The sequence below is a fragment of the Canis lupus genome, chromosome 22 (genome assembly GCF_048164855.1).
Source record: "Canis lupus baileyi chromosome 22, mCanLup2.hap1, whole genome shotgun sequence".
Taxonomy (NCBI): Eukaryota; Metazoa; Chordata; class Mammalia; order Carnivora; family Canidae; genus Canis; species Canis lupus.
The window spans coordinates 17,873,728-17,899,054 of NC_132859.1; the positions used below are offsets into that span (position 1 = coordinate 17,873,728).

Genomic DNA, 25,327 nt, shown 5'->3' on the forward strand with positions numbered 1-25,327 from the left:
AGGCTGGTTAGAAATGTCTTTTGGTAGGATTCTGAAGCAGAAGAAGGCAATGATGAGATTTTGATTTCTTGACTTCAAGTTGACTTCAAGGTACAGAATATTTCACCTAAGACTTGCCATACCAGGCCCATCAAGAACAGGAAATGTGATTAGAATCTACCAGTCTTGTACCCAAAGATATGAGTGGGCAAGTCAAGGGAGGATATCTATTTCACTTGCCACCTATGCTTTGTTGCAGAAGGGAAGACAGGCTAAAGAGCTTGGAGCTTTAGAGAAAATTTTAGGTCTCTGGATTTAAGGTATGTTTGTTTTTAACTGCTACTTTAAAACATTCAAAGAAAACATATTTGACCAGATTTAAGTCCTTTTACTATAAAAAAGATTTCATTTAAAGGGGAAAAGTACAGAGCAGATAATAATCAGGAACATTTTAGCCTCTATGGGCAAGAAAAGTTGATAGCTGTATTGCTAAACTGCCTTGGCAGTCATTTTTTCCCACTAACCTATAAAAATTTCATGAAGACATAGACTATGTTATCCTGAGGCCCACAGACCTAGCCCTTCCCAGCATCTAGCAGGCTTTCCAGGCACACAACAGGCACTCGGCAAATAGTTGACTCCATAAGAAGACACTCTAGGCAGGGCAGTTTGTTCACTTACGTCTCATCAAACAGGGGTTCCAGGGTCTTCCGTTTTACTGAGGTCTTCTTACGACTTGCCCACCTCCTTTCTGGTAACAAGTAGATGCGGACATAGGGATCAGCTCCACTGCTGGTACAGGGTGTCAGGTTTCTGATGTGGTTTCAAAGACATTAAAGAAGAAAGTTTAGAAACACTGAAAGGACTCTTGGAAAAGGCTGTACTAGCCATTAAGCTTTAGATGGCTTTGAGGAAAAAATGCCTTGTAGTCTAAATGACCAAAAAGCAAAAGTCTGCAGAAAAACAGAACAAAACATCAATGCAGAATTTTGAAAACATGTGTATTTTAAAGTCTGGAGTAGAGCAAGTACTTCCCATCTAAAGGAAGTTGGAGATTCCTACTTAAGAAAAGGTACTGGCTCCAAGTCACCCCAGTTTTTGCAGTGGCTATTTAAACAAAGCCCTTGGCTCTGGAGTCCTCGGCATCATTGAGGACCTTGTCATTCATACCATGCAGCCTTCAAACCTCAGTTCTTCCTAGTGTATTATTTGTCTCAGGGACACCCATCCCTACCATTACTTCAGGCAACTCCACTCTTTTGTTCACCTGATGCTCCCAGTGGAGCATTTCCCTGGCCCAGCACCCCATTACCTGCAGCCATTGATGAGCACACTGAGGCAGCGCCGCAGACACACATAACGCACTGTGAGCTGAATCTCACCCAGCCTCCACTGCCTGAGATCCCCGCCTCTGTAAAGAAAGAACTTGTCACTTCCCTGCCATTATAGCTGTTGGCTTCTCCCCCAGACCCTAAGACAGAAGCATGTCCTGCTTTAGGAACATAGAGCCATGTAGGTTAATAATTCTCAGTAAGGTCCTTTCTGTCAGAAGTCAGTCCCATCCATTCACATGCTAATTATCCTACTTCACGGTAGGAAGAACATGAACCCTGGAGTGGGATCTCTTTATACCATGACTTCCTGTGGGACCTTGGCTGAGTTACTTGACCTTTATGATATCATAGGGTAATTGTGAAGATGGAGTTAAATAACATGTTAAGCTCACAGTTAACAATAAACGGCAGTCATTGATGACCTATTTCTACATTCTGAGCTTTCCATATCATCCCAGTACACTTGAGAATTCAGGAAATGTCTCTGTGGGAAGGAACCTTAATATCCAAAGCCCAGCACCTGTTTTACAACTGGAATGCATTTGCTTTCTCTCCCCCTTGCTCTTTGTTTCTAGCATATACCACGCTGCCTCTCATGAAGCCACTTTGTGAAAGAGCAGAACTTGTACAGGAAAGTGAGTTCATATCTACATTTCCATCCAGGAATGGATTTTTTCACACAGGTCACTTTAACCCGATTAAGCAGAGGTGCGTACTCAATGTTGAAGCTGATCTCTGTCAGATCAAAGCAGGAGGAGGCCAGGGAGTTGAGCGAGGACATGCTGGGAGCTAGCCTCTTGGGCGGCCATGCGAGTGGGGAGGCAGGGCATTTCATGGGTCTGGGTGACTTGATGGGCCCTGGAGAGTGGGGGCCTGGGACAGTCAGGAAGATGGTGGCCGAACTCTTCTTCTTCCCCATGGGCTCACAGAACCCTCTGGCACTGTCCTTGCCTTTGGGCTCTGGGCCTGTGTCTTGGGGTGTGGGCTCGGTGGCAACAATAGTGGCACTGGTGGTTGTCGTGGTGCTCTTGGAGGCTTCTTTGGTATCAGAAGCAGGATCTGGGGGGCATGGCAAATTTGCAGGGCACTCTCCCTGGGTTGGGGCTTTGGGGTTCTGGTTGGTGTCCACCTTCTTAATGAACAGAGGACCTTTCTTTAGGGCTTCAGGTCCTGTGTATGGGCTCCCCATCTCTCGTTCTTCCACGCGCAGGAACTGCAAGCAGATGACAGGGTTATGGGCTGGGGCCCCCCACATCCACTTTCTCCTCCTCTGCTCTCATCTTAACCTCTGGGAAATGGATCCTTCCTGACTGCCCATCTCAATGGATTTCTCCCCCCAGACCATATCTTCATTAACCTCTGTCCACCCTTGGGTCCTTATAACCAATTATTCTCTTTTTCCCTCACTACTGTCTCACTAGTGAGTCTTCATGAGGATTCAGTCCTGCCTCCACTCACATTGGCTAGCGGAGACCTGACTTTTTTTTTTTTTTAAGATTTTATTTTTATTTATTCACGAGAGACAGAGAGAGAGGCAGAGACATAGGAAGAGGGAGAAGTGGGCTCCTTGTCCATGCAAGAAGCCCAATGTGGGACTCGAACCTGGGAATCCAGGATCACGCCCTGAGCCAAAGCTCAACCACTGAGCCACCCAGGCGTCCCAGACCTGACTCATTCTTACAGCATGTACGGTCCTTCCATGCAGCTAACTCCCAGATCTACACCTCCACTCCTGCACTCCTCTTACCCTTCACATATATCACACACTGCCTTCCAGGTAGGGTCCTTTCCAGCTGTTACCCTATTCACCATTGCTTTCCCTAAAATGTGTTTCCTGTCCACACACACCCCTGTGATCCTACCCCCAAAGTTTCAAACCTTGGCCATAATGTTTCTCCTCCCTCAGTCATTAAGGCCATTTCTAGGGACTTCCATTTCTAGCACGGTGGTGGTCAATATTCTAAAAAGCCTCATTAGGAATGCCTAATAAAATGAAACACCTTGTAAATACATAGCCAAATTTACAAAAAACTAAAACTCCTAGGATTACTGAAAAATAAAGGCTAAGCTTTCTTCGGGTCATTTATCAACCTTGAAAAATTCAAGCAGTAAGGAGAAGAGGCCTCAGGTCAACAATGTAAGGCTGGGAGTAGGAACCATGAAGGTAGGTAGGGTCTCTTTAGGGAAAATAGTAATCTAGGATAAACATTCCAAACCCACCCCTCCCTCCCCTTCCAGGAAAGACTGCTAAGAAATAGGGCTGTTTCCACCTGTACTCTCCTGGGGGACCTGAAGACTTTTCTGGGAATATGGCTCCTTACAGGACTATCTTATATGAATTTTGGTTCATATTTATACTTGTGGAATCTTGAAACCTAAAATTTAAAAATTAACATAAGAATGGACCCTAGTTTGTAATGCCCCCAAGTGCTTGGTTATGGCAAAACAGAACCTCCCTGGAAGCAAGCAAACTCAACATAGGTTTGCAACTCAAGTTACCAAACATAGAAATGAGTCACCCTGAAAAAGCATCAACAGATACAACAAACATCAAAATCTAACTCTCGAGATCTTCAGATAATAGAATTCACACAACACATAGGTATTTTCAGATGATTAAAGATAGACTAGAAACATGATAGTAAAATACAGTGAAAAAACTGGATTTGGAAAAGATAAAATTGGAAATAAAAATAGCTTTTGAAAAAAAATAGCTTTTGAAATAAAAACCATGAATAGGTAAAGAATTAGTCTAGAAGACAGATCTGAGGAAATCAGAAATGTAGCACCAAGAGATAAAGAAATAGAAAATATGAAAGTGAGGTCAGGTGGAGACAGGAGATGGTGAGAAGGTCCAGTGTAGGAGTTCTAGAAGGAAGGATTAAAAGAATGGGAGAGGCAGTATCTGAAGCAATAATGGCTGACAATATTCCAAAGTTGATGAAAAATATGAACCTATTTCCTAACTGCTTCTCAGCACAGAGCAGGTACTTAGCGCTGGGAGAGCCCACTTTGTTCCATGGCCAGAGCTCCACCCCTCACCCACCCTGGGGAACCAAAGGAGGCATTTACCCGAAGCACCAGCCTCATGGAGATGAGGCTGTCTAGGCCTGAGTGGTCCAGCTGGAAGCGCTGCTCGAGGGTGAGGTCTGTGTAGGGGAGGATCTGGCACAGGGGGAACTCCAGCACTCCCAGAGCACACTCTTGGGTATCATCAAGCACCTGGGCAGTGGGCCAGTCACAAAACAGGAGAATTAAGCCCCACACCCACCACCACCTTTCTAGGCCCCATTCAAGTCTAAGTTCACTTCAATAAGCATGTACTGTGCTTCTGTTGGCCTCTGGTCCTGCTCTGAACGCCTGGGACTAGGACCAGGCCCGGCCCCTGTTTGCAGTCAGGGTAGAGGCAGTGTGTCAAGTGCCCTGGGCCATAGAGGCTTAGGGACTGATACGCTGAGGGCCCCAAAAGATCCCAGTTCTGCCGTTTGTTGTTAAAGATATCATGACAGAGTCATTGATGGAGCCTCTATTTGCTCATGTATAAAATAAAGGAAGTATCTCTTTTCCACAGATCTTTTGTGAAGATTAAATTATTTTTTAAAGAGGCACATCATCATTAAGGCCCTGGGAGGATTCCAACACAGGCCACTCTGGGTGCTATATAAATGGAAAGACTCCTGCAGGAAGGGTTTGTCCTTCCACAGCCTCTTGCTCATTGCCTCATGAAGATGTGGGGCCTCTGCATCCTCTCCCACACACAAGGGGCTGACTTGACTGCTCAGAGAACCTGATGCATTTCAAGCTCCCCGCCCCTCCTGGGTGAGATACTTCTTAGCTTTGCCCCAAGAACCCAACTCCAGACAAACCTTCAGATGCAGCTCCTCAGCTGCCACATTGTACACAAAGAAGGAGAACATCTGGCTCCACACTGGGTCCTTGCTGTGGGGACAGGTCTGGGGGATAGAAGAGAGATCGCTGAAGGGTCAGCAGGATACCGGCACCCTCTCCTTTCATCTGGCCACCCACCAGCACTGGGAGCCTGCTCACCCCCTGCTCAGTCCTTCATCAGTGTGTGTCAGACCCGCACACACTACGACTTATGGGAGGCATTAGGGCAGGGCAGCCAGATTCCAAGGCAAGGAGCGCTCCCTCAGGATGTTTTGCAGGGGCTGAAAAGTACACCAGCAGCACTAGAGCTCACTTCCAGGGGAGGGGGCCAACCAGAGTTCTGGTTTCTAGAACTGTAGAGCTATTTCGTGAGGTTGCTCTGAAGACGAAGTACCTAGATTGTAACCTGGCACCTAGTAAGCATTCAGTTCTGATTCCCTTCCCTTTTCTTCTCTCCTTGAAAAGGGGCGGGGCCCCCATTTCCTGTCCCATGGCTACACACAAGCTGTCTTACCTTGCTCATCTGTGTCTTCTTGCCTACAGATAGCTTGACATAGGAAGAAGGGTCTCTGCTGACTTTATTCTATGAGGGGCAAATCCACAGCAATGAAAGTGGCACCATCCGCTTGAGACACCACCCCTCACCCCACCTGACCTCCCAACTCCCAGGAGCATCAGTGGGACCTGGAGCCAGCTAATTGCTTCCCTTTGAAAGAAGGCTGATGTGGTGCTCCCAAAGCCCTTGGACTGCCCAAACTGTGCAAGCACCAGGGTAGGGCTAACCTCAGGAGAGGTTCCAAGTTAATGACAGGAAGCAGGGAGCTGGGCCTGGTTGGGCACAGGCTCTTGTTCCCTGGAGCTATGGAAACAGTCAAATTCTGGCTCTTCCTTTAGCATGTGACCCAGTACTTAACCTCCTGGGTGCTACTTGTAAAATGGCAACAAATGCAGACATGCTCAGCCTGGGACTCAGGCACAGTGAATGTGGGGGGATGAGTTGTAAAGCCCAGTAGTTGGCACACAGCAGACTTGTAGGCTGTGTGTGCACAGATGGTCACCCAGGAGATGGGGCTGTGGTTACTCTGGGGAAAAGGAGCCAGGACTTGTTTTCCCTTACCTTGGTAAACCTGGAGAGTTTTTTGGCTCGATATTCACCATTCAGGTAGTCAAAAGGATTTCTCTATAGCACAATAAGAATAGGATAAATGAATGACATATGGACATTTGCAAATGACAGGCACAAGGCAGGGTATAACACTGGTCATGTCACACTCACCGGCAGGTTGCAGGCACTCTCCAAGAAGACTATGAGGATGGCAGTTGAAAGGCCACCTTGGTCCTACAAGCAGACAGAGACCCTCACTAGGTGCTGCAGCATCAGAAGACACAGACTGGTTTTGGAGAAGCCTATTTATGGCAGAAGGAAGCCAGCCAGCCCTTGCACTCCAGACAAACCCTAAGATTCCCCACCATCCAGCTTTTTGTTGAGACCGTGCCTACAACTGCAGCATGACAGATTTAAGTCAGACCCAGAAGTGGACTTCCCCACGAACTGGGCTGACCACCACTAACTTAATTTTTTAAGGATCCCATCTTCCCTGAGATGCTCAGAGTCTATCTGCTGAGAGATCAGGAGCTGCCCTGTGTGAAAATGAGGCTGAGGGACAGGTTCTGCAGAAGGTGGGGCTGGCTGGAGGATTCTGTGAGTGAGGTCAGGGGGCTTCATCTTCCCCCCCTTCCACACAGCTCACACATGGACCAGCCCTGCCACAAGTTCCACCCCCTGCCACCACCATACCCACACATCTTTCCTTTAGGGAGTGCTGACACCCCACGCTCACCTCAATCAGAGCTTCTGGGTTGGCGATGAGCGAAAGCCACTCCAGCCGCAGGTGCAGCCGCCCACTGGTTGTGTCGTTCAGGACAAACCACTGCAGGAGGAGGATGAGGAGGGAGAGGAAAGCTCAGGGAAAGGGCCAGTGAGCTGCTACTGAACCTCTTCAAGCAGTTTGGGTGGAGGGGTGTAGGACCTGGTGGGTCCTTAATAGGGGCTTTAGGGAAAAGGTGACCCAGCCCAGGTGGAGTGGGCTCTGGGCTTGAGGGAAGGAGCAGTGGTCATAGAAGTACTTCTGTCCTTCTGTAGACAGATGGAAATAAGGATGTCCACAGGGAGGGGTCACAGGCACCAACTGTACCTCATCCACCACTCTGTTCGTCATGACATCCCCGAGGCAGATCTGCAGGCTGGAATACACAGGGCATCAGCTCAGCTCCAAGGAGGCAAGAAGCAGCATATCTGAGTGCGACCCTCGGGACCGGGGAGCCCATGCATCTCAAGGAGCCAACAGTAAACCACTTGCAGCTCAAGTAAGACAGAAGGACTGTCTTACCCTCAGGGCTGCTGAGCCCCAGAGGTGGTGCTGGTGGCTCTGGGCCCCAGAGGAGAATGAGCAGACACTGCTGGACACATTGGCTCTAGATTTCTCAGTGATCGTACTACTGGCGTTTTGAATGGAATGATTCTTCATTGTGCAAAACTGCCCACGCGTTGCAGGTACTTAGCTTCCCTGTCCTGTGCCCTCTCAATGCCAGTGGCACCACCTCCCACAGTCATTGTAACAACCCCAAATGCTCCTCTGACACTTCCCCAGATGTCCTCCAAGGGACAGGTATACATGTGTGTGCCTCCGCCTACCCCGACCCAAGGCCAAACGGAAGATCCTGAGAGCTGCAGGGGACACTGTGTAGTTGTTAGGAATGTGCTCGGGCTCAGAACACACCGGAAATCAGTTACAACATGAACTGTAAGCCACAGTCTAATTTGCAACAGTACAAAAACTGCAGCTTTTTCCATTAAGATGAAAACATCTGGTGGTGAGCTGTTTCTTCAGCTGTCAGATCATACCCCCCGCCGCCCAGTTTATTTCTACTCTTAAAAGTACATGTTCATAGAAACAGGCTAAACCATACAGCAGTGTGAAGATTTGGGTAAAACTCTTCTCTGCCTCCTAATGCCAAACCCCTGAGATGAGGATTGAGACGAGCCTGCTGTGTACCTTCCAGGCCCTTCTCTGTGCTCACACGAACACATACTCGAGGGTCCTCCTCGGAGAAATGAATCAAACTACACCAGCCACTTCCAGTTGCTTTCCCACCCATACTGGAGTCCTCCAGGTCAATACACATAGATCCTACTAATCATTTTTAAAAGCTGCAGAATATTCTGTAGTTTGACAACAGCAGATTGTCATCATTCAACTAATGTCCCCTAAGGCTGGACTATTCATGTTTCCAGTGTTTCTGTTTTGCTACCACAGTTCTGCTTCTTGCAGAACATTTCAGGTATAATGCTTTGAACTTTACAGAAGATTCCTAGAAGCAGGGCTAATGGGCCAAATGATGTAAATTTGAAGTTTTAACAGCCAGCGCCAGCAAAGCCATTTTAGTCCTCCCACAGCCCTGAGTTTGGGTGCTGTCCCAGAGCAAATGGCCGGGGCTCCTTGGCACTGGGGACTCGGCCATCCATGCCAGCCTGGCCCCTATGACTGCCCCACATGGGAACTCTGGGTACATCATCAGGAGTGCAGGAAGCAGAGCCCTTGGTGCACAAACCTTGGGGTCTTCTGGATCCCCATAGCTCAGCTCAGGGCTGCCGGGCACTCAGGATACCTCTAGGAAGGCAGTTAGAGGCAGAAATGTGGAACAATGGGGCAGGTTGCCTAACACAGTCACTGTGTCACAGTAGCCAAGCCAGGGTCGCAAGTCCCTGAGTGATGGAAGCAGGGGTGCGTGTCCCAAGGCCTAGCCCAAAGCTCCTGGGCCCAGCGCAGCCCTCCTCCTCACCTGCCCAGGAAGTCGTCCCTGTCGGGATCCTCATCATACAGGTCCACCTCTAGGTCCTGCCCAGGGACTTCATACACTACAAACTGGAAGGAAAGACAGGTGACTTGATATGTAGACCAAAACGGCTGATGGAGCAGACCTCAAGCATGACCCAAAGGGAGCCAGATTCCAGCTCCACCACCTGCCATTTCAGCCCACTGGGCAGGTTCCTGCCTTCCCGTGCTTTTGGAGAACCCCATCTTGCAGGGGAGGTTGAGAGGATTTGGGCAGAACTGCCTCTGAGGTTCTTTCTTTGATTTGAAAAATTCCAACAAAGCTGACTGGTGGAGAAGGGAGGTGGGAATTAATTTATGAAGCTGTCCCTACAGCAGGGCCACAGCAGCCTCCCTCTGGAAGCCCGGGGGCTATGGGGAAAAGGCCCACGCTTCTGGCCTGGTGTTGCCACACGGGTCTGTGAGGCCCTCCCTTGTTTGGACCCAGCATGACCCAGCGTGGAGCCTGGAGGGCATCAAAAGCAGCCAGGAGATCCTCACCTCAAATACCTCATTCCAGGTGGGGTTCAGGTTCTTGTAGATGGTCTTACTCCGGAATTGCTGTAGGCCAATGCTCACCTTGGCGTAGGGGTCTGACTTGCCTCGGATCCCTAGGAAGTTGTCCTTCTGAGCCAGCTTCTCTGCCTCCAGCAAGTGGACTCTGATCACTCCCTGGAAAATGCCCGGGCCCAGGGCTCACAGCTGCTTCCTGGGCTGTGCCAGCCCTCGGGGCCCATAACATGGGGCCAAAGCCATCCATCAGACATCACCCCAGTCCTATCTCACTTTCGCCACAGTCTAGGTGGGAGACAAGCCAGATACGGCAGCCTCCTCGCCGAAGCTACGCAGCAAGTGACGTCAGGGCCCGGGGCTCTGTCCAGTGCATCACCGTGCCCTGCCCTCATTCCTGGCCTTCCCGACCTTGCCTGCTCCAACCTGCCAGGTGAATGGCTTGTTCAACTGCAGCCATTTCCTCCTGTGCCAACGACCACCATCTAAGAAGCTTTCCTCCTGTATTCCCCCTCTCTATAACCTGCATGTAGACCACGTTCTAGTCATGAGTGGTGCCCATGACATATGGAGTGACGAGAGCAAGGTGGACAAAACTAGTTCCTGCCATCCATCAAAGAAGGGGAATATGGACATAATGAGATACGCACCCAACTGTGTGTGCATCTGCTCATATTAGAAAATAACGAACAGTGGAAGGATAAACATTACTCGTAGGAGGGTGGTGGAGGTTAGGTGGAGGGGACGAGGGATAGAAGCCAGACTACTTAAAATAGAATTTGTGTTTATATAGGATTTTGGAAGCTTGCAAATATTTTACATGATGGGTAGAAGGAATTTAGGGTAAAAATTAAGCCCCCAAAATGGAAAATGGAATGAAACAAATCAATGTAAATATTCATGGCCAGTTGTCACAAACGCATAGAACTATTCCAAGTGAGTTTAACTCGTAGCAACTCTCTAGTACATCTTGGGGATAGACCCTAAGGGCAGACTGTTTTCAGTAATGGTGATGCAGGTGATGATATCGAAGGGCTTCTGAGATTGCCAAGCGCAGTGTGGGATAAAGCCCACGAGTCGCTATGGGGAGGCTGTGAGGACCCTGTGCTTCCTCCCTAGCCAGCCCAGGCCTCATCTCTGTGTGGTTGGAGCAGGCCGATGTCCCCCAGCGCTGATGGTGCAATGGGCATGTGCCCCTCTCCTGAGCCCTGACTGCCAGTCCTGAAGGGCACCTACTGTAGGGAGGCCATGTGTCTGCCTTCAGAGGCCTCCCCAGCAGGGCCCAGGATAGAGGGGGCTGTGGGGCTGAACACACAAGAAGGCCCCACGTCCTGGGCCGACTGAAGATTCTTCCCAGTTCACCAGGGATTCTGTCCACCCCCAAACGATGGAGTCATTCCCAGGGTAGGGGTGACTACCCACAGTCCCCAACCCAGGCTGCTAAGGCACCAGGATCCAGGAAGGAATGCCACCTGGATGGGTGCCTTTGGGCAAGCCAGTCAACCTTCCCAAGACTCAGTGTTCACCCGATGAAATGAGGATGCTGTGCTCTCTCAGGGCAGAGACAATGATCACCATCTTGAGAATGCCTTCCCTCCTCCTGCCTATCTGTCCCTCAGTTTGGGGGGTGGGGGGCTTGGCCCAGTGCTCTGTGGCCACTGCAGATACTCACGCAGGGCAGAGGGAAGAGCAGGTTGGTCACATCCAGCCCCTTCTTCACAGGCACGGTCACGCGGTTGGGCAGCACCAGGTGGGTGGCAATGAGGTCCTCCAGCAGGCTGTCTGATATCTCACTGGGGACAGGGGGCACGGCCAGCTGTAATGGAGCGGCACCACCTCCCCAGGTCACCTGCCCCTCCGCCCAGGAGCAGAGCTTGGTGGGGTGGGCCCTGCCCAGGAGAGAACAGCCCTGACTCTAGCCTGCCTGGCTTGGAGGGATGTGGGGTAGACACTTTGACAGCCCCTGACCACCCCTTTCCCAATCCTGCTTTGTTCTCTGAGGCACCACGGCCTGTAGCTAAGAGGGATGACCTGGAGTGAATCTTGGCTCCATCACCCACGAGCCGGGTGAACTTGGGTAAGTTGCTAACCTCTCTGGACCTGTTTCTTCATCTCTAAAGAGAGGATATTAATATTACACCCCCACCCCCAGGGTTGTTACAAGGAGGAGTTAAAACGTGTGAAGTGCAGAGAATAGTGCCTGGTGCACAGCACTAGCCAAGTGCTTGTTCCCGGAGCCCTTCCACTCCCGGACATGCCATCAAAATTCTCCATCCCCCCCGGGTAGAGGAACAGGACAGTGCCTAGAATGGGACTGGCACACTGTGGGTGCTCAGTAAACATCTGTTGAATAAAACAGTGCACAACTGGATTCTGAATGCAGGGGGCCAAGATCCGTGGCCACATCCCCTGTGAAGGAGCCAGAGGTCCTCCCTGTGGGCAGGGGAGGTGCCCGAGCCCGGTAAGCCCACTGGTGCTTGCCCTGGCCAGTCCAACTGTCCCTCCCTCCCGGGGATGTGTCCATGTGGGGCTGGAGCCCTCCTCTGCTCCTCTCAGGGAGCCTGAGGCCCTGCGTGCTGCAGCCCCCACGGCCAGTCCCAGGGATGTGGAATTCCCCAGACCAGCTTTTCTTCACTGGCCTCTACTGCGACAGCTGCCCCCTGTGACCATGGAAAGGGGAGGCCAAGTGGCTTGTCACCACACACTTGGGTTGGGGAGGGGGAGGAGTACAGATGAAAGGAGGACATCGCGTGACTCCACATCCACTGTGCCACTGCACACACCTAAGTGTTGTCCCAGGAACCACAACATAGAGGAACCGGGCTCCCCCTTCACTGAGGAAGAGCCCAGAGGGGTAAAGTAAACGTTCTGAAACCACATAGCTGTGGAGCGACCAACCGAGCAGGAGCCTGGTCTGGCTGGATCCGGTTCCAGAGCCTGCGCTCTGACCTCACCTCTGGCCGGTGTGTGCCCGGGTGTTTGAGCGTGTGCGTGTGTTCGGGGCACAGCGCCTGCCACAACACTGTTAGCCTCCTGCTCCCACTCCAAACGCACCTCCGCTTTTCCCTCGGGAGCAGGGACAGCGTGGTGCAGGCCCCTCTCCTCACGCAGAAAACGGGAGCCCCACTCTGGGGTCCCGCCTGGCAGCCCTCGCAGTGCACTTACTTGATTCCCGGTGCATCCAACAGGTTGGTCAGGCCTGTCCAGTTGATCTGCAGATGCTGCAGGGGCGGAGGGAGGCTGTTAGACTCTAGGGGCCAGATGCGCAAGGCCGAGGGCCCTCTGCCAAGTGCCTGGAGCCCACCCGCATGGAGAACCCCACCTGCTGTGGGGCACCTCAGCAGGGGTGTCACCTCTGAGTCTGGGGCTGTCGGGTCTGCTGCTTCCCTGCTGGGACCACACAGGAGTGGACCAGTGCACATGGCCACAGACCAGCCTGGGCCGAGAGGTCTGAGTTACAGACTCCTCTCCACCTTAGACCCCCTGTGTGACCTCGTTTCCTGCTCTTGGGGGACACAGAGAGTCGAGCACCCCCGGCTGCTTGAGATGATGGGACACGAGGAATGTGGAGCACCCAGGTCTGGGCTGGTTCAAGCAGTGCCACTCCGGGACTGAACTAGCGCTTGGGGCCGTACAGGCCTGCGTCTCTTTGGGACTTACCGGCTTTTGAAGGAAGAACACGGTCACGGCTCCCACAAAGGGCTTGTCCACCAGGAGGGGCTCCAGGATGACCCGCAGCGTGCCCTGCAACTGGATGGGCACACAGGACCTCAGCCTGCCTTCTCCCTGCACCTGCTGCGCTCGGCCGAGGCCACTGCTGCCTTGTTCGTGCCCGTGCCACCCCTAAATGTCAGGGCCACCTGCTGTTGTGACAGGGACCGTATTCAGGGAACAGAAGCCAGCGCACGGCTGCCACCCGTCTGCTGGCTACCGGGGGCCGGGGCTGGGGGCTGGCCACCCTTGCTGTCCACGGGTGCGCTGTCGCAGGGGCCCGCAGCCCTGCCCACATCTCAGGCCGGCCCGGCCTGCTACTCCTCTACCGCAAGATGCTCCCGCCCCCTCTATCCACTGCATTTTCTAAGCACTGGTTGTGCATCACCCCATAAGCAGAGCCTCCCCCTTCCCGGGGCAGCTAATGTCTCCTTGGGGGGGACCTTACAAACAGAGGCAGGTGTGGGGCCACAGGGCCAAGCCGAGGCCCGGTGAAGGCCAGTCACCGCTTTCTGGCCATGTGACCCAGGCCTGGAGTCCGGTGATCGTTACCAGCCTGTGTGTGGTGTCATCGCTTTTCTGCAGCCTCCTCCAGCCTGAGGCCGCTTCCCCACCGCAGGGGCAGGAGCGGCGTGGGCGGCGGGTGGAGGGGGAGCCGTGCCACCAGCTCCCACATACCTGAATCCCGTTCACGCCAGCCTGTATCTTCTGCAGCTCCGCACTGATTTCGCAGTCCCCGATGTAGCTGAAAGCGGGGAGGGAGAAGGAAGGTCGGGGGCAGGGGCAGGGCCACCACTGAGAGACCAGGAACTTGCCCAGGGCCACACAGCTGGCCACCACGCCCTGCAGCACCTGGCCATGGCTCCCAGAAGCCTCGGCCTTCCGCAGCTCTGCACAAACGCTGACCTAGGCCGGGCCCCGGAGGCCGCCCCCCGTGCTCTGCGGGTCCGCGCACATCCTCTGCCCGCAGGGCAGGGACTCTGGGCACTACTTTGCCCCGCGACACCCCACACAGCTGAAGCAGGGGCTCTTGACGCACGTGCCGCCCACCCCTCTGCCACTGCCCCGTCTCTGCTTAGGTCTCTTCCCCAAGGACACAGGAAGCTGCGTCTAGCTGGCGGCTCGTACCAAGTGACGGGCACAGGGAGCCCAGAACGGGCGCCTCTGGGGGTAAAGATCGTGAGACCCTGTCACAGGACTGAAGGAGAAGACGAAGCGGAGAGGCAGGGCAGCCTCCAAATACCTGCAGGATGTCACAGAAAGGGTGGGTCCCTCTGGAAGTGGGGCAATCTAGGGACCCCAGGGCGGCCAGAGCTGGGGAGAAGCGAAGCAGGTGCCAGATGGCCCTGACGTGCCTCAGTGGTCATGCCAGGATCCTGTGGCAGAGCTGGAGAGCCCAGGTCACCATCATCCCAACACATCCCCCAGATGGGGACGGGTGTTCCCAGAGTTGGCTCCTATCTACCTGATAGGCTCTCAGTGCCGGCCCCTGGGCTAAGGACAGGAAATGAGACACTGGGGAGGAATGCAACATTCTCGAACTTCCACAGTTGATCCTTAGTCCTTTTTTTTTTAAGATTTGTAAAATGTATTTATTCAGGAGAGACAAAGAGAGAGAGGCAGGGACAGGCAGAGGGAGAAACAGGCTCCATGCAGGGAGCCCAACACAGGACTCGATCCTGGATCTCCAGAATCAGGCCCTGGGCTGAAGGTGGCACTAAACTGCTGAGCCACCCAGCCTGCCCACCTTTTTTTTTTTTTTTTAAAGATTTATTTATTTTAGAGAGAGAGCACAAGCGAATACATGGGGGAAGGGCAGAATGAGAGAACCTTCAAGCATTGTCCCCAGTGAGCTCAGAGCCCCAGGCAAGCCGGACCCTACACCCAGGAGATCATAACCTGAGCCGAAACAGAGACAGACGCTCAACTGACAGCCACCCAGGCGTCCCTTGGTGGGTGGATCCCTTAAAGGATCCTTGGTCCATTAAAGCACAAGTCAAATCTCGCCACCTCCAGGAAGACTTCCTGCATTGAATGTCCCTTCTCTCAGACTCAAGCTGGCTACAAACATCATTCAAAAGAGGTAGCTTTGCCCAACCCACTGAGCCAGTCACTCACGTGTGTTTGCCTCCTTGTTTTCCTGGGGAGCCACAGAGTCCGGTTCTCCCACGGATCTCTCACAGCCCGTGCTCAGAGCTCCCTGGGCCTTACCATGAGTCCCCACATCTTCTTGCCATACTTGCTCCCTCTTTCTACATCCTCTGTAAGGGAGCCGGTGTGAGCCTCCAACTGACTAGCCCTGACCTCCAAGAAAGCTCTGCTGCCTGGGCCTGGGTACCAGAGCATTCTCCTGTGGGAGAAGCTAGGCCTGAGCTGAGGGGTCAGACAGCAGTGGCTTCCCGGAGACTATCCATTCTGATATCGTTCCCTGTCCCAAGCAGGGACCTTGTGTTCCAGCCCAGGGCACTGGGGACTCTGTGTGCTGTGAGGCGCCTTCACACCCCAAGTTAGAATGTAAATATGCTACTCCATCTTCAAACCACCTGTTCTCACGCAGCGTTCCCAGGTCCCCTACACCTAGTTCGCATAGGGAAGAGGGCTCACCAAATCTGCAGGTCCAGGACCACCTGTCTTCGGTTGCGCTTGTTAGTGTGCGCCTTGACACCGTTGACCCTGGGGCACTGGAAGAGATGCCAGAGGGAGAGGTCAGCAGGGATCTTACAGCAATGGATGGCTGCTGGGCCCACGCCCAGCACGGGGCTTTGTCCACAACAACTGATCACTCACTCCTGGGATGAGGCACCGAGAAATTCAGGCTGCAGCCCATCTGTCCTTGGAACCATGGTACTTCCCCCTTCGAATGTGCACCCTTCCTTCTCTCTCTCTCCTACCACAGATGTTTCCGGAGCACCTGCTGTGTGCCAGGCGTTGGACTGGGGAGAAGGCCAGGAGCAAGACAGGCTGAGCCTGCCCTCATGGGTTGGAAGCCCCGCAGAGGAGACAATGGTGGGGGAGGGCACAGTGAAGTGCAGTCCCAGCTGTCACATGGGGATCAGGGGACTTCAGGAGCACCTCCCTTCGGATAGATGAGGTTAGTGAAAGCTTCTGGAGGAGGAGGCATTTAAATAGCCCTGGCACATGAGTAGGAGTTGGCTCCCTAAGGGCAAGACAAGAAGGCAGGGTCTCCAGCTGAGGGTTCTGACCCTAGAAATTAAAGTGCCTCACACTAGGGCCAGGCCATAGTCTCCCAGCTCTGGGGCCGAGGGCAGAGCTCCTAAGTTCTCTTCCCTACCCCACTCCTCTCTTTACCTCCTCTCAGGAGGTTATTGGGCATTGGAGTGGGGTCTGGTTATTATTTATCAAAAACAAAAAAATAAGTATCATTTGAATTTCAGTTCTATGCATGCCAAAGTAGTTAGGGGCGAAGTTCACTAATGTCTGTAATCTGGCTTAAAATGCATTAAAAAAAATGAGAAAAAAAATGAGAAAAAAACAGATGTGTGGATACGTGCTAAAGCAAATATAGCAAAAAGTTAGCGGTTGTACAATCCAGAGGGTTCGCTGCATAATGCTCTCACATTTTCTGTATGTTTGAGATTTTTCACAATGAAGTGTTGGAGGAAAAAAACTCAATCAACCGTACTAGAGAAGATCCCATTATCTTTCTATTCTCTCCTTAGAAAGTGACATTTCCAAATGCATTGTCACATGAAAAGCTTATCAAAGAGCACGGAGCCAAAAATGCAGGATAAAATGTATCATAGGGACAACTTGAGCAGTTAATTAAAATCATCATGTAGTTTTTCCAGGTTGTGGTATGTGTGATATGTCAACTTTTTAAATGTATAATTCACTGCGGTTTATTTTCCTGTTCCTTCTCATATTTATTTAATATTCATTTTTCTCCTGATTTTACATTTTTATGTTCTTTTTCTTTAAGAGGGTCCCCCCAGAATTGTAGGAGCTTCAGGCTGCACAGCACCTGGCTCCACCCTGGCCTCCAGGGTCTTGCTGCTAAAGACCCAGCAAAGCCAGTGGAAGCCTAGGGAGGGGAGTGGGGCGCTGTAAGGGGCCCCCACAGCCTAGAGTCACCGCTAGGCTCAAGGGATGGCTTCCCAGCAGCACCACATCCCACAGGCATCAGACTCGGCCATAAACACAGCCGTCCGCCTGCTCCTGGGCTCTGGGCCTGCTCAGTCCTTCAAATGCCAGCTCAGACATCACCTGCTTCCAGCAGTCCTCCCTGACTACCGCAGCCCCCGTGCCCCTGTCCCCCTGGGTGCTCACACTCCTCCACCGCTGTGAGCACACGGCCATGTGCTGGGCCACCAGGTCATGTGTCTGTCTCCATAACAGGACAGTGCCCCTCCTTTTGGAGGGGCAAAGTGACCTCCCTGTGCAGGGCCACAGTCACACTCCTTTCTGTCTGTGGTGCCTCGCACTCAGCCACGCTCCGTGAGTCTGCATGAATGAAGCAGGGACTGTACAACAAACTAGCAGGTGCTGAGACAAACCAGTCCTGGTTGAGTTCGAGACGCATAAGCCGGGATCTCCAGGGGTCAGGCCTGTCTGCTCCGCGCCCGCTCAGGTGGCTAGTGGGGCAGAGCTGGGCACATGCTCCGGGGCAGGCCGGCCTGCGCTCTGACACTTGCCTGTCCCACACCAGACCAGATGCCAGTGCCCACAAAGTGATGGACATCATAGCAGTTCTGGGGGATGCATTTCTTTTTAAGTAAACTCTATGACCAACTTGAGGCTCAAACCCACAACCCTGAGATCAAGAGTCATATGCTCTATCGACTGAGCCCAATGGCCAGGCACTCCTGGGGGAGGAATTTTCAAATGACAAAAATAAGACTCACATCAGTGGGGCACTTGGGGGCAGCAGGAGTGGGGCAAGAGGGTGGAAGAAGAGGCTGTCAAGAATAGGGACACGATGTCAGGAATGTCAAATGCAAACCTCCTCTATCCTAGGTCATCTATTAGCTTCACAGAACTAGTGTTGGGTTTGTAACGCTAACTGACACAATCGGCCAGCTGGTAGAGAGTTAGCCCCTGCTTTGAGGCACCACCTCACCTGGGAAGGTGTGATCTTCAGAGCTGGTGCCTCAGCAAGCACAACTTATACATCCCTCTCTCTGGCTGGCTTCGACAACATGGCATGTTTTCAAAATTTGGCTTAAGAAACGCAGACTTATTTCCCACCTTTCCTTTTTGTTGTCTCTGAGCCAGGCTTCCTTTGAACCTGCAGAGATGGCGATGCTGGGACTCGGGGGTGAGGGGTCTCCACTGAGGCTGGGAGGCTGAAAAGTGCAGGTGGGGGCCGGGCCCCTGGGGAGGTCCCCTGGGATATTCCCGGTCAGGTGCGTGACCTGAGGCAGGGTCTGCAAAGTAGAGACAGGCTGCCCCTCCTGAGACATTACCCACCTTTTGTCCAAAGTAGAGCTTGGTGAATGTGAAGGTCCTCAGGTGGCTGCTCTTCTCTCGGATCTTGGGCTCGAGCTTTTCCCGGAACTTGTTTTCCATGATCATGCTCAGGTAGGGCCAGATCTGAGAGATGATCTGTGATGACGAGAGGAGGCTCTTGGGGATCAGGTCTGTTTCCCCCACCCAAGACCCAGGGCTGCCCAGGACAACCTGGCCCCGGGACCTTACACTGTAGCACCCCAGGCCTGCCTGCCCACCCACCTACCAGCTATCCATCCATCTGTCCATCAAACATCCCGTAACTAAAGCAGCAGTTCTCACACTTGCCCAGGCAATGCGTCTTGGTGCTGTTTTGCAGAGCACCATGAGTCACTAAACCTAGTATCACGAACCTTTTGGTTCTGTGCTGAAACATAAGCTATCCGAGCCAACACTGTGGTGTCATCAAGAAGTAGCAGGTGCCAGAGGCTTAGGGAAAAAAAAAGTCACAGAAGACAAAGTTAATTTGTTTTCTGTGAATTTATTTTTTTTCTAGCAATCAGAAAAGGCTGCCTTTGGCTGATCTCTGCAGCAGAGCAACTCCTAGCCCGGATTTGGGAAGCAGGCAGAGAAGGGTAGGGAGGGAGCAGCAGGGCTGACACGTTCCTCTTCCTTCTCTTGGACTCTGTAAACACAGATGCCCCTCGCAGTCACCAGATGCACCATCAGGGGAGCCTGAGGCAGTGGGATTACAGGCCTCTACTGCCCCCATCTCTCTCGGGGCCCCTTTAGGAGCTGGTCCCATCTTCCTCACTCGCTGCTGTGTGGGCTGCCCAATGGGTCTCAGGCACAAGGTTTTCGGAGCACACTCGGTGCCCCAGTGTGTGGTTTGTCTACACAGCTGAGGACGGGAGCCTCATCCCCAGTCACACATCCCCAACGCCTTGTGTAGGGATAGTGTGTGTCAGTTCAAGAAAGAAGGGTGTAACACACGGGGGTACCCATGAACTAGCAGACACACAGGGAGGAAGAACTTTGGGGGCTCAGAACAAGGTCTGTCCCAGGGGACCCGGGCCCTGCGTTAATCCACAGAAATCCAGCCACTCCTCTGAAAGGAACCATCCCCTTCCAACTTCTACCTGCAGGCCGGGAACAGTCTTGACCCACACGGCAATGACATTTCTGGTAACACAAGACTATCAGCCTTGGCTCGAAAACCATCAGGAAGTCCTTTTTTATACCTAAACTGAAGTCACTCCTGCTACGGGCTGTTCTAACCAGAACAAAGGCAAGGTTTATCCTAGAAAAAGGTACTGAATCAGGATACTTGAGAGGGTGGGAGGATATATGAGCCTTCACGTCTAGGAGACAGGTTTGGGCTCATCAGGTAGGGGCCAGACTCTGCTTCCTCGTCTGTAAGAAAGGGCCAGACCTGGACTCACAGAGCCAGGCCCTCCCCGAGGCATCAGGCAGCAGGCGCACGGGGGATCCGCGCATGAGCTAACAGCAGCCAGAGGGATGACGACAGTGACTCTGACATCCCAGGCGTCGTGGTGCTCTCATGACCTCATGAGTCCTCACAACCTCACACGGCAGCGACCATCATTACTCCCACTGCACAGATGAGGGAACCGCTCGGAGAGGTTAGGCAGCCGAGTGAGGGCCGGCCGCCGGGATAGGCCCCCCTCTCCCTGGGAAGTGCTGAACTTGGCCTCCTGGGGGGCTGCGTTTTGCTCAATCCTTCTCTGTATTTTCTAACATTTCTGCTATGACTGTCATTAATTTCACACTGTAAAAAAGGTGTTGTTGTTGTTGCATGTGTGTGTGTTTAAAGAAAGTCATTGGAAATGAGAACCCCGAGGGTGGGAAGGGAACGAGACAGGCAGAAGGGCCATCTCTGCCCCAGCGGGCACCGTTACTGCCAGCGGGCCTTAGTCCATGGTCGCCTCGCCCCCACCCAGTGTGTGGTCACTCAGCCCGGGAGCACCAAGAGGACGAGGCCCAGGAGACCAGCCCCAGCAGGCCCACCGCAGCCTTACCTTGTTGGCCCACTCGACCCGCTCCACATCCGGGAAGTGGATCTGGGGAAGAGAAGCCCCGAAGGTGAGTTAGACTCAACAGCATCCCGCCCCTGGAGACCCAGCAGCGCAGCCCTGGGGTTCCTGCTCCCACCCCACTCACTCCACTCACCCCACCTCTGCTCTGCTTCCCTGCCCTGCTCAGCGCCCACCCGGCACCTGCCGGGAGGCTCAGCCAGCCCTGCCCCGGGCGCACTGTCAGGTGGGGCAGGCTGCAGGCAACCAGCAATGCGCTGCCCACACTGACACCTCGTCCTCCCTCCTCCCAGCTGGGAGGCTTACAGGTGGGCGGTCCGGACTGCTCCCCCCCCTCCCACCCAGCATCCCCACTATACCCCGTAGCCCTCAGGCTGGAAGGGTAGGGCTGGAACCCCTCATTTGCTTATGCAAATAAGCCCCACCTTCCCAGTGGAAACCCAGCGGAACCCCCATCCGACTGGCCCAGGGTACCACCCCACTTTGCTCCTTGCCACTTCTGTCCTCCTTATCCTTTTAATGACACAAGTAATCACAGCCTCTGGAGAAAAATTAGAAAATCAGGCAAGCAAAAGGAAAGATATTTTATCAGAGAATGCTGAGTGACAACCACGCTTACGCAGGTTGATGCATTTCCTTCCAGGCTCTTGGCAGAAACAAGGATATGTAGTTTTCACAGAAATTGAGGTCACAGTGTTTTGTAATCTGCTTTTTTTCCACTTAGCAACACGTAGGATTGTGTTGGTTCATGCTGTTTTCATAGGTAACTGGGGAATGGGAGCGCCCCTCCCCAGCAGGCCAGATCCTGTAGTCACATAGGCGAGCTTCCTTCAGGTCACAGCTGCCAGCCACTGTCTGCTGAGCGAGTCCTGCTCCATCCCTGGAGGGGTTATCCCCAGGAGAAGTAACAATCCTACTTGCTAACCTTTGCAGGACCGGATTCTGAGGGTTCTTAACCCCTTGCGAGACTCTCAGTCTCTCCCAGTGTCTGCTGAGCTTCTCACAGACCCCCAGCCCAGCCCCCAAGGTTTTCAGGGACAAAGGTGTAAGACAGTACTGGTGCCTGACACAAAACGTGGATCAGCAAAATGGTAGCAATGGTCATCTCTGTCGCCAAGTCCTTGGAGCACAAGGCCAACTCAGAATCAGATTCATGGTGGGCATAGGACCTCCCAAGCTCAGGAAAGGAAACGTGTCCATGCAGTTCACACACCTAGTGCACACCAGGCCCTGGGCTAGCTCTGGGGATGCCCTGAAGGCCCAAACATAGACCCTGGCCTAGACAATTGTGCCCAGGAGTATAAAGTAATTTAGTTCCTTTAGGAGCAGTTTTTCTTTTTTATTATTTTTAAAGATTTTATTTACTTATTCATGAAAGACCAGGGAGAGAGAGAGAGAGGCAGAGATTCCGGGCAGAGGGAGAAGCAGGCTCCATGCAAGAAGCCAGACGTGGGACTCGATCTGGGGTCTCCAGGATACACCCTGGGCTGAAGGTGGCACTAAACCGCTGAGCCACCCGGGCTGCCCAGTTTTTCTTTTTTTTTAAAGATTTATTTGAGGAGGAGAGAATCCCAAGCAGATTCCCCGCTAAGTGCGGAACCCTAATGCAGGGCTCCATCTCATAACGCTGAGATCATGACTTGAGCCAAAATCAAGAGTGGGTTGCTTAACCGACTGAGCCACCCAGGCGCCCCTTAGGAGCAGTTTTAACAGCCTTGAGAAGTCAGAGAAGCCCAGTGCTTCTGGGACTCCAGGAACACCAAGCTCTCTTCCAGCCTTAGATTCCCCAGTTCTAGATACTGATCCATACCAACTTGAAGGAGCATCTAATATTCCCAGGTGCTACAGGAAAATCACTGCCTGGTTCCCAGAGGGGGAGCTGGCCCAGTCCGCAGGAACAGGAGGGAATAATGGGAAAGGAAATCTTGGGGGCTGTGCGCAGGAACTGGGGACGGCCCATCGGGTTCAGCTGGGGAGAGGCAGCCTATTCGCCACATTCCCTGCTGCTGCCCTGGGTCAGGTCCTAAGCTGGTACCGGGCAAATGGAGCGTGAGACATTTTCATTGGTCCGTATCATACTGGCCAGCACTGAAGTAAAAACTCCTCCATGCGGGGAGGAAACAGACATCCAGTCCTCTGCTGGCTCCATTCATCACCATCTTTGACCTCACTTCTTCCAAGCAGCCTCTCCTGATCTCTCAAGTCAGAGATAGGTGTCCCTATTAGGTGTCTGCTGGTTCTCCACTGCGGCATTGAATACACCTCGTTAGAGCTACTTGGTCTTACTGCCAGCCTCCTTACTAGACTGGAAGCTCGAGGGGGCTGACTCAGACTTGTTCCCTATTAGTCCCTGTCCCTGGCATATGAATATCTTAATAAATATTTGTGGAATGAATGAATGCATAAATGAATGCAAGCTTCTTGCCTTCACACAGCTCCTAGGCTGGTAAAGGAAGCAGGCAATTAACGGACCATTGCAGTGCAGGATCAGTACCAAGGTGCAGGGAGGGGGACCCCCACAAAGGAGAAAGGTGGGTTACGGCTGGGCTTTCACTCACACCTTTGCTTCTCTTCTGCTCAAGCCTGCTGGCTGGACCCCTCCGTCTCCTCCTTCCACCCTGACCACTGCACTCCCACTTGATGTGTATATCCTTTCTACACCTCCTACCCTCTGCCTCTCCAGGGGAGGTTCTGCATCCCTGGGAGCTGAGTTCTGATCTCCTGCACCCTGGAAAAGCGATCCAGCTTGGCAGGTCCAACCATGGCCACACTTGGGAGCCAGTCAAAGATTCCTGAGCTGCCTCTCACACCTACTGAATCAGAGTGTTGCCAGGTGGGGCCTTGCAATTTATTTTTAACAAGCTCCTGGCATGATTCTAGAGTTCCGTCAGGGCTGGTTGTGTGGTATTAATGACCAACCCGCTCTTTGCATTAGAGTGGCCCACACTCACCCTGAACGTGTGGACAGCAGCGGAACGCCCAGGGCCCGCACTGCTTTCATGGTCCCTTGGCAAGCCACACTCGTGTTTGAGGCTCCTTGCTAAGAGATTCCTCTAGAGAGCAAGTCTGAATGCCCTGATGAGAGCAGCGATTCAGGCTGAGAAAATAAGGAACCATCAAGTAACCCTGTTCTGCCCTAGGCACCCTGCCGGCTCGCCTCGGCCTCAAGCTCAGCACCTGTCATGACTCCCCAGTGATACCAAACCCAGAGCCAGGCCATCTTCTCTGCGGCTGCCCCCAGGGTAGGTCCCGGACCAGGGGAGGATGTCAGAGAGCCACTCAGGGAACAGCTACTCAGCCCCAATGCTTCCTCAGTTTGATGGAGACAAATTAGTCATTTTTCCATTATAATTGGCCTTTTGAAAAAGTCTTTCCATACTCCAACTTCCATGTTTTTAACTGCTGACTTTCTATTTTAGCTTTGCACTAAGGTCTTTAATCTGTCCGAAATTTTTTACAGCAGGTAAGATAGGCATACAGACTCCCACTAAGGCGATTTTCTACTATCATATACTCAAAAAAAAAAAAAAAAAAAAAAAAAGATCCCGTCTTTCCTAACTTCTGAAGAACCTTTCCTCACGTTAGCTTCTCATGTGTCCTCCAGTGTGTTTCTGGACTTGGCATTGAACTCTATGGCTTTATTGCCTGTTTGTAGGCCAGTGCCACACTGTTCTAATCACTGTGGCTTTGCAACATGATCCTTATAATCTCCAATAACCTTTTTTTTCTTATCTTCATCCTTCTTATTTCTCCTAGGTTTGTCATCACAGGCCAAGCCCTGTGGCACCACACCACGCAGTGGTGGTGACAGCGAGCAGCTCTATCTTGTTCCTGACATCAAATGGAAGTTTTTCCATGAAGCATGATTTTCGCTGTAGATTTTTAGAGGACAGCCTTGATCAGATTGAGGAAGTTCTTTTGGAGAGCTAAATTTCTGAGAGCTTTCATTATAAATGGGTATTGAACTATATTCAGCACTTTCTCAAATCTACTGAGATAATCAGGTTATTTTCCCCTTTCATCCACTAAAGTGGCCAAGTTAACTGATGTTCCTTTATAAAACAAAACTGTCTCTAGTTCGTGGGATAAGCCCCATTTGAAGCAGTTCGTTTAGTTAGCCTGATATCTCATTTAGGTTTTATACACTCACAATTCAAAGCGGTACCTACAATTTTTGTTCTTGTACAATTCATATTTAGTTTTGCTACAAAGATTTTATAATAAATTGTAAAACTAGTGGGACAGCTTTTCCATATCCTATTTTCTAAACAACCTGTAAATAATAGGAATTTTCTGATCAGTGAAGTTTCTATAAAGACAGCTTTCTTGGGGTGGGAAATTACCATTTCTCTCTGTAGTGGTTAATGGTGTATAAAGGTCCACTTATCTCTTATTATGGTAATTTTGGCATTTATATTTTTCTAGAAATGTAACTAGTTCATCTAGGTTTTCAAATGTACTGATATTTATTTATAATATTTTATTATTTTTAATCTGCTTTATCTGTAGTTATCTTTTTCATTCTAGATTTTATTTTCATCTTTTTCTCTTTATTAATAGATCAAGGTTG

The 25,327-nt window shown here is 51.9% G+C and overlaps 2 protein-coding genes across 5 annotated transcripts in view; one reads left to right on the forward strand and one right to left on the reverse strand.

Annotated features, from left to right (window-relative positions):
* Positions 1-10,532, forward strand: part of CEP70 (centrosomal protein 70) — a 119,850-nt gene extending 109,318 nt beyond the window's left edge. The window contains exons 19-22 of one of the 3 annotated variants that reach the window (XR_012014879.1): positions 239-299; positions 1,889-2,021; positions 5,745-5,973; positions 7,345-10,532. The gene's annotated coding sequence lies outside the window, so the exon portion shown is untranslated. Of the gene's footprint in view, positions 1-238; positions 300-1,888; positions 2,022-3,551 lie in introns of all 3 variants that reach the window. The other 2 variants (XR_012014878.1, XR_012014877.1) reach the window with 2 other exon arrangements.
* ESYT3 (extended synaptotagmin 3) overlaps positions 1-25,327 on the reverse strand; it is a 50,742-nt gene that overhangs the window by 10,990 nt on the left and 14,425 nt on the right. For both annotated transcript variants that reach the window (XM_072792549.1, XM_072792548.1), the window contains exons 2-20: positions 20,743-20,784; positions 18,725-18,859; positions 15,902-15,978; positions 13,976-14,042; positions 13,247-13,336; positions 12,752-12,807; positions 11,259-11,379; positions 9,578-9,748; positions 9,045-9,127; positions 7,397-7,445; positions 7,043-7,132; positions 6,478-6,540; positions 6,319-6,381; positions 5,716-5,784; positions 5,180-5,266; positions 4,386-4,535; positions 2,030-2,526; positions 1,292-1,390; positions 661-792 (exon numbers count right to left, since the gene is read on the reverse strand). In XM_072792549.1, coding sequence (XP_072648650.1) covers positions 661-792; positions 1,292-1,390; positions 2,030-2,526; positions 4,386-4,535; positions 5,180-5,266; positions 5,716-5,784; positions 6,319-6,381; positions 6,478-6,540; positions 7,043-7,132; positions 7,397-7,445; positions 9,045-9,127; positions 9,578-9,748; positions 11,259-11,379; positions 12,752-12,807; positions 13,247-13,336; positions 13,976-14,042; positions 15,902-15,978; positions 18,725-18,859; positions 20,743-20,784 — 2,141 coding nt within the window. The remainder of the gene's footprint in view (positions 1-660; positions 793-1,291; positions 1,391-2,029; positions 2,527-4,385; positions 4,536-5,179; positions 5,267-5,715; positions 5,785-6,318; positions 6,382-6,477; positions 6,541-7,042; positions 7,133-7,396; positions 7,446-9,044; positions 9,128-9,577; positions 9,749-11,258; positions 11,380-12,751; positions 12,808-13,246; positions 13,337-13,975; positions 14,043-15,901; positions 15,979-18,724; positions 18,860-20,742; positions 20,785-25,327) is intronic.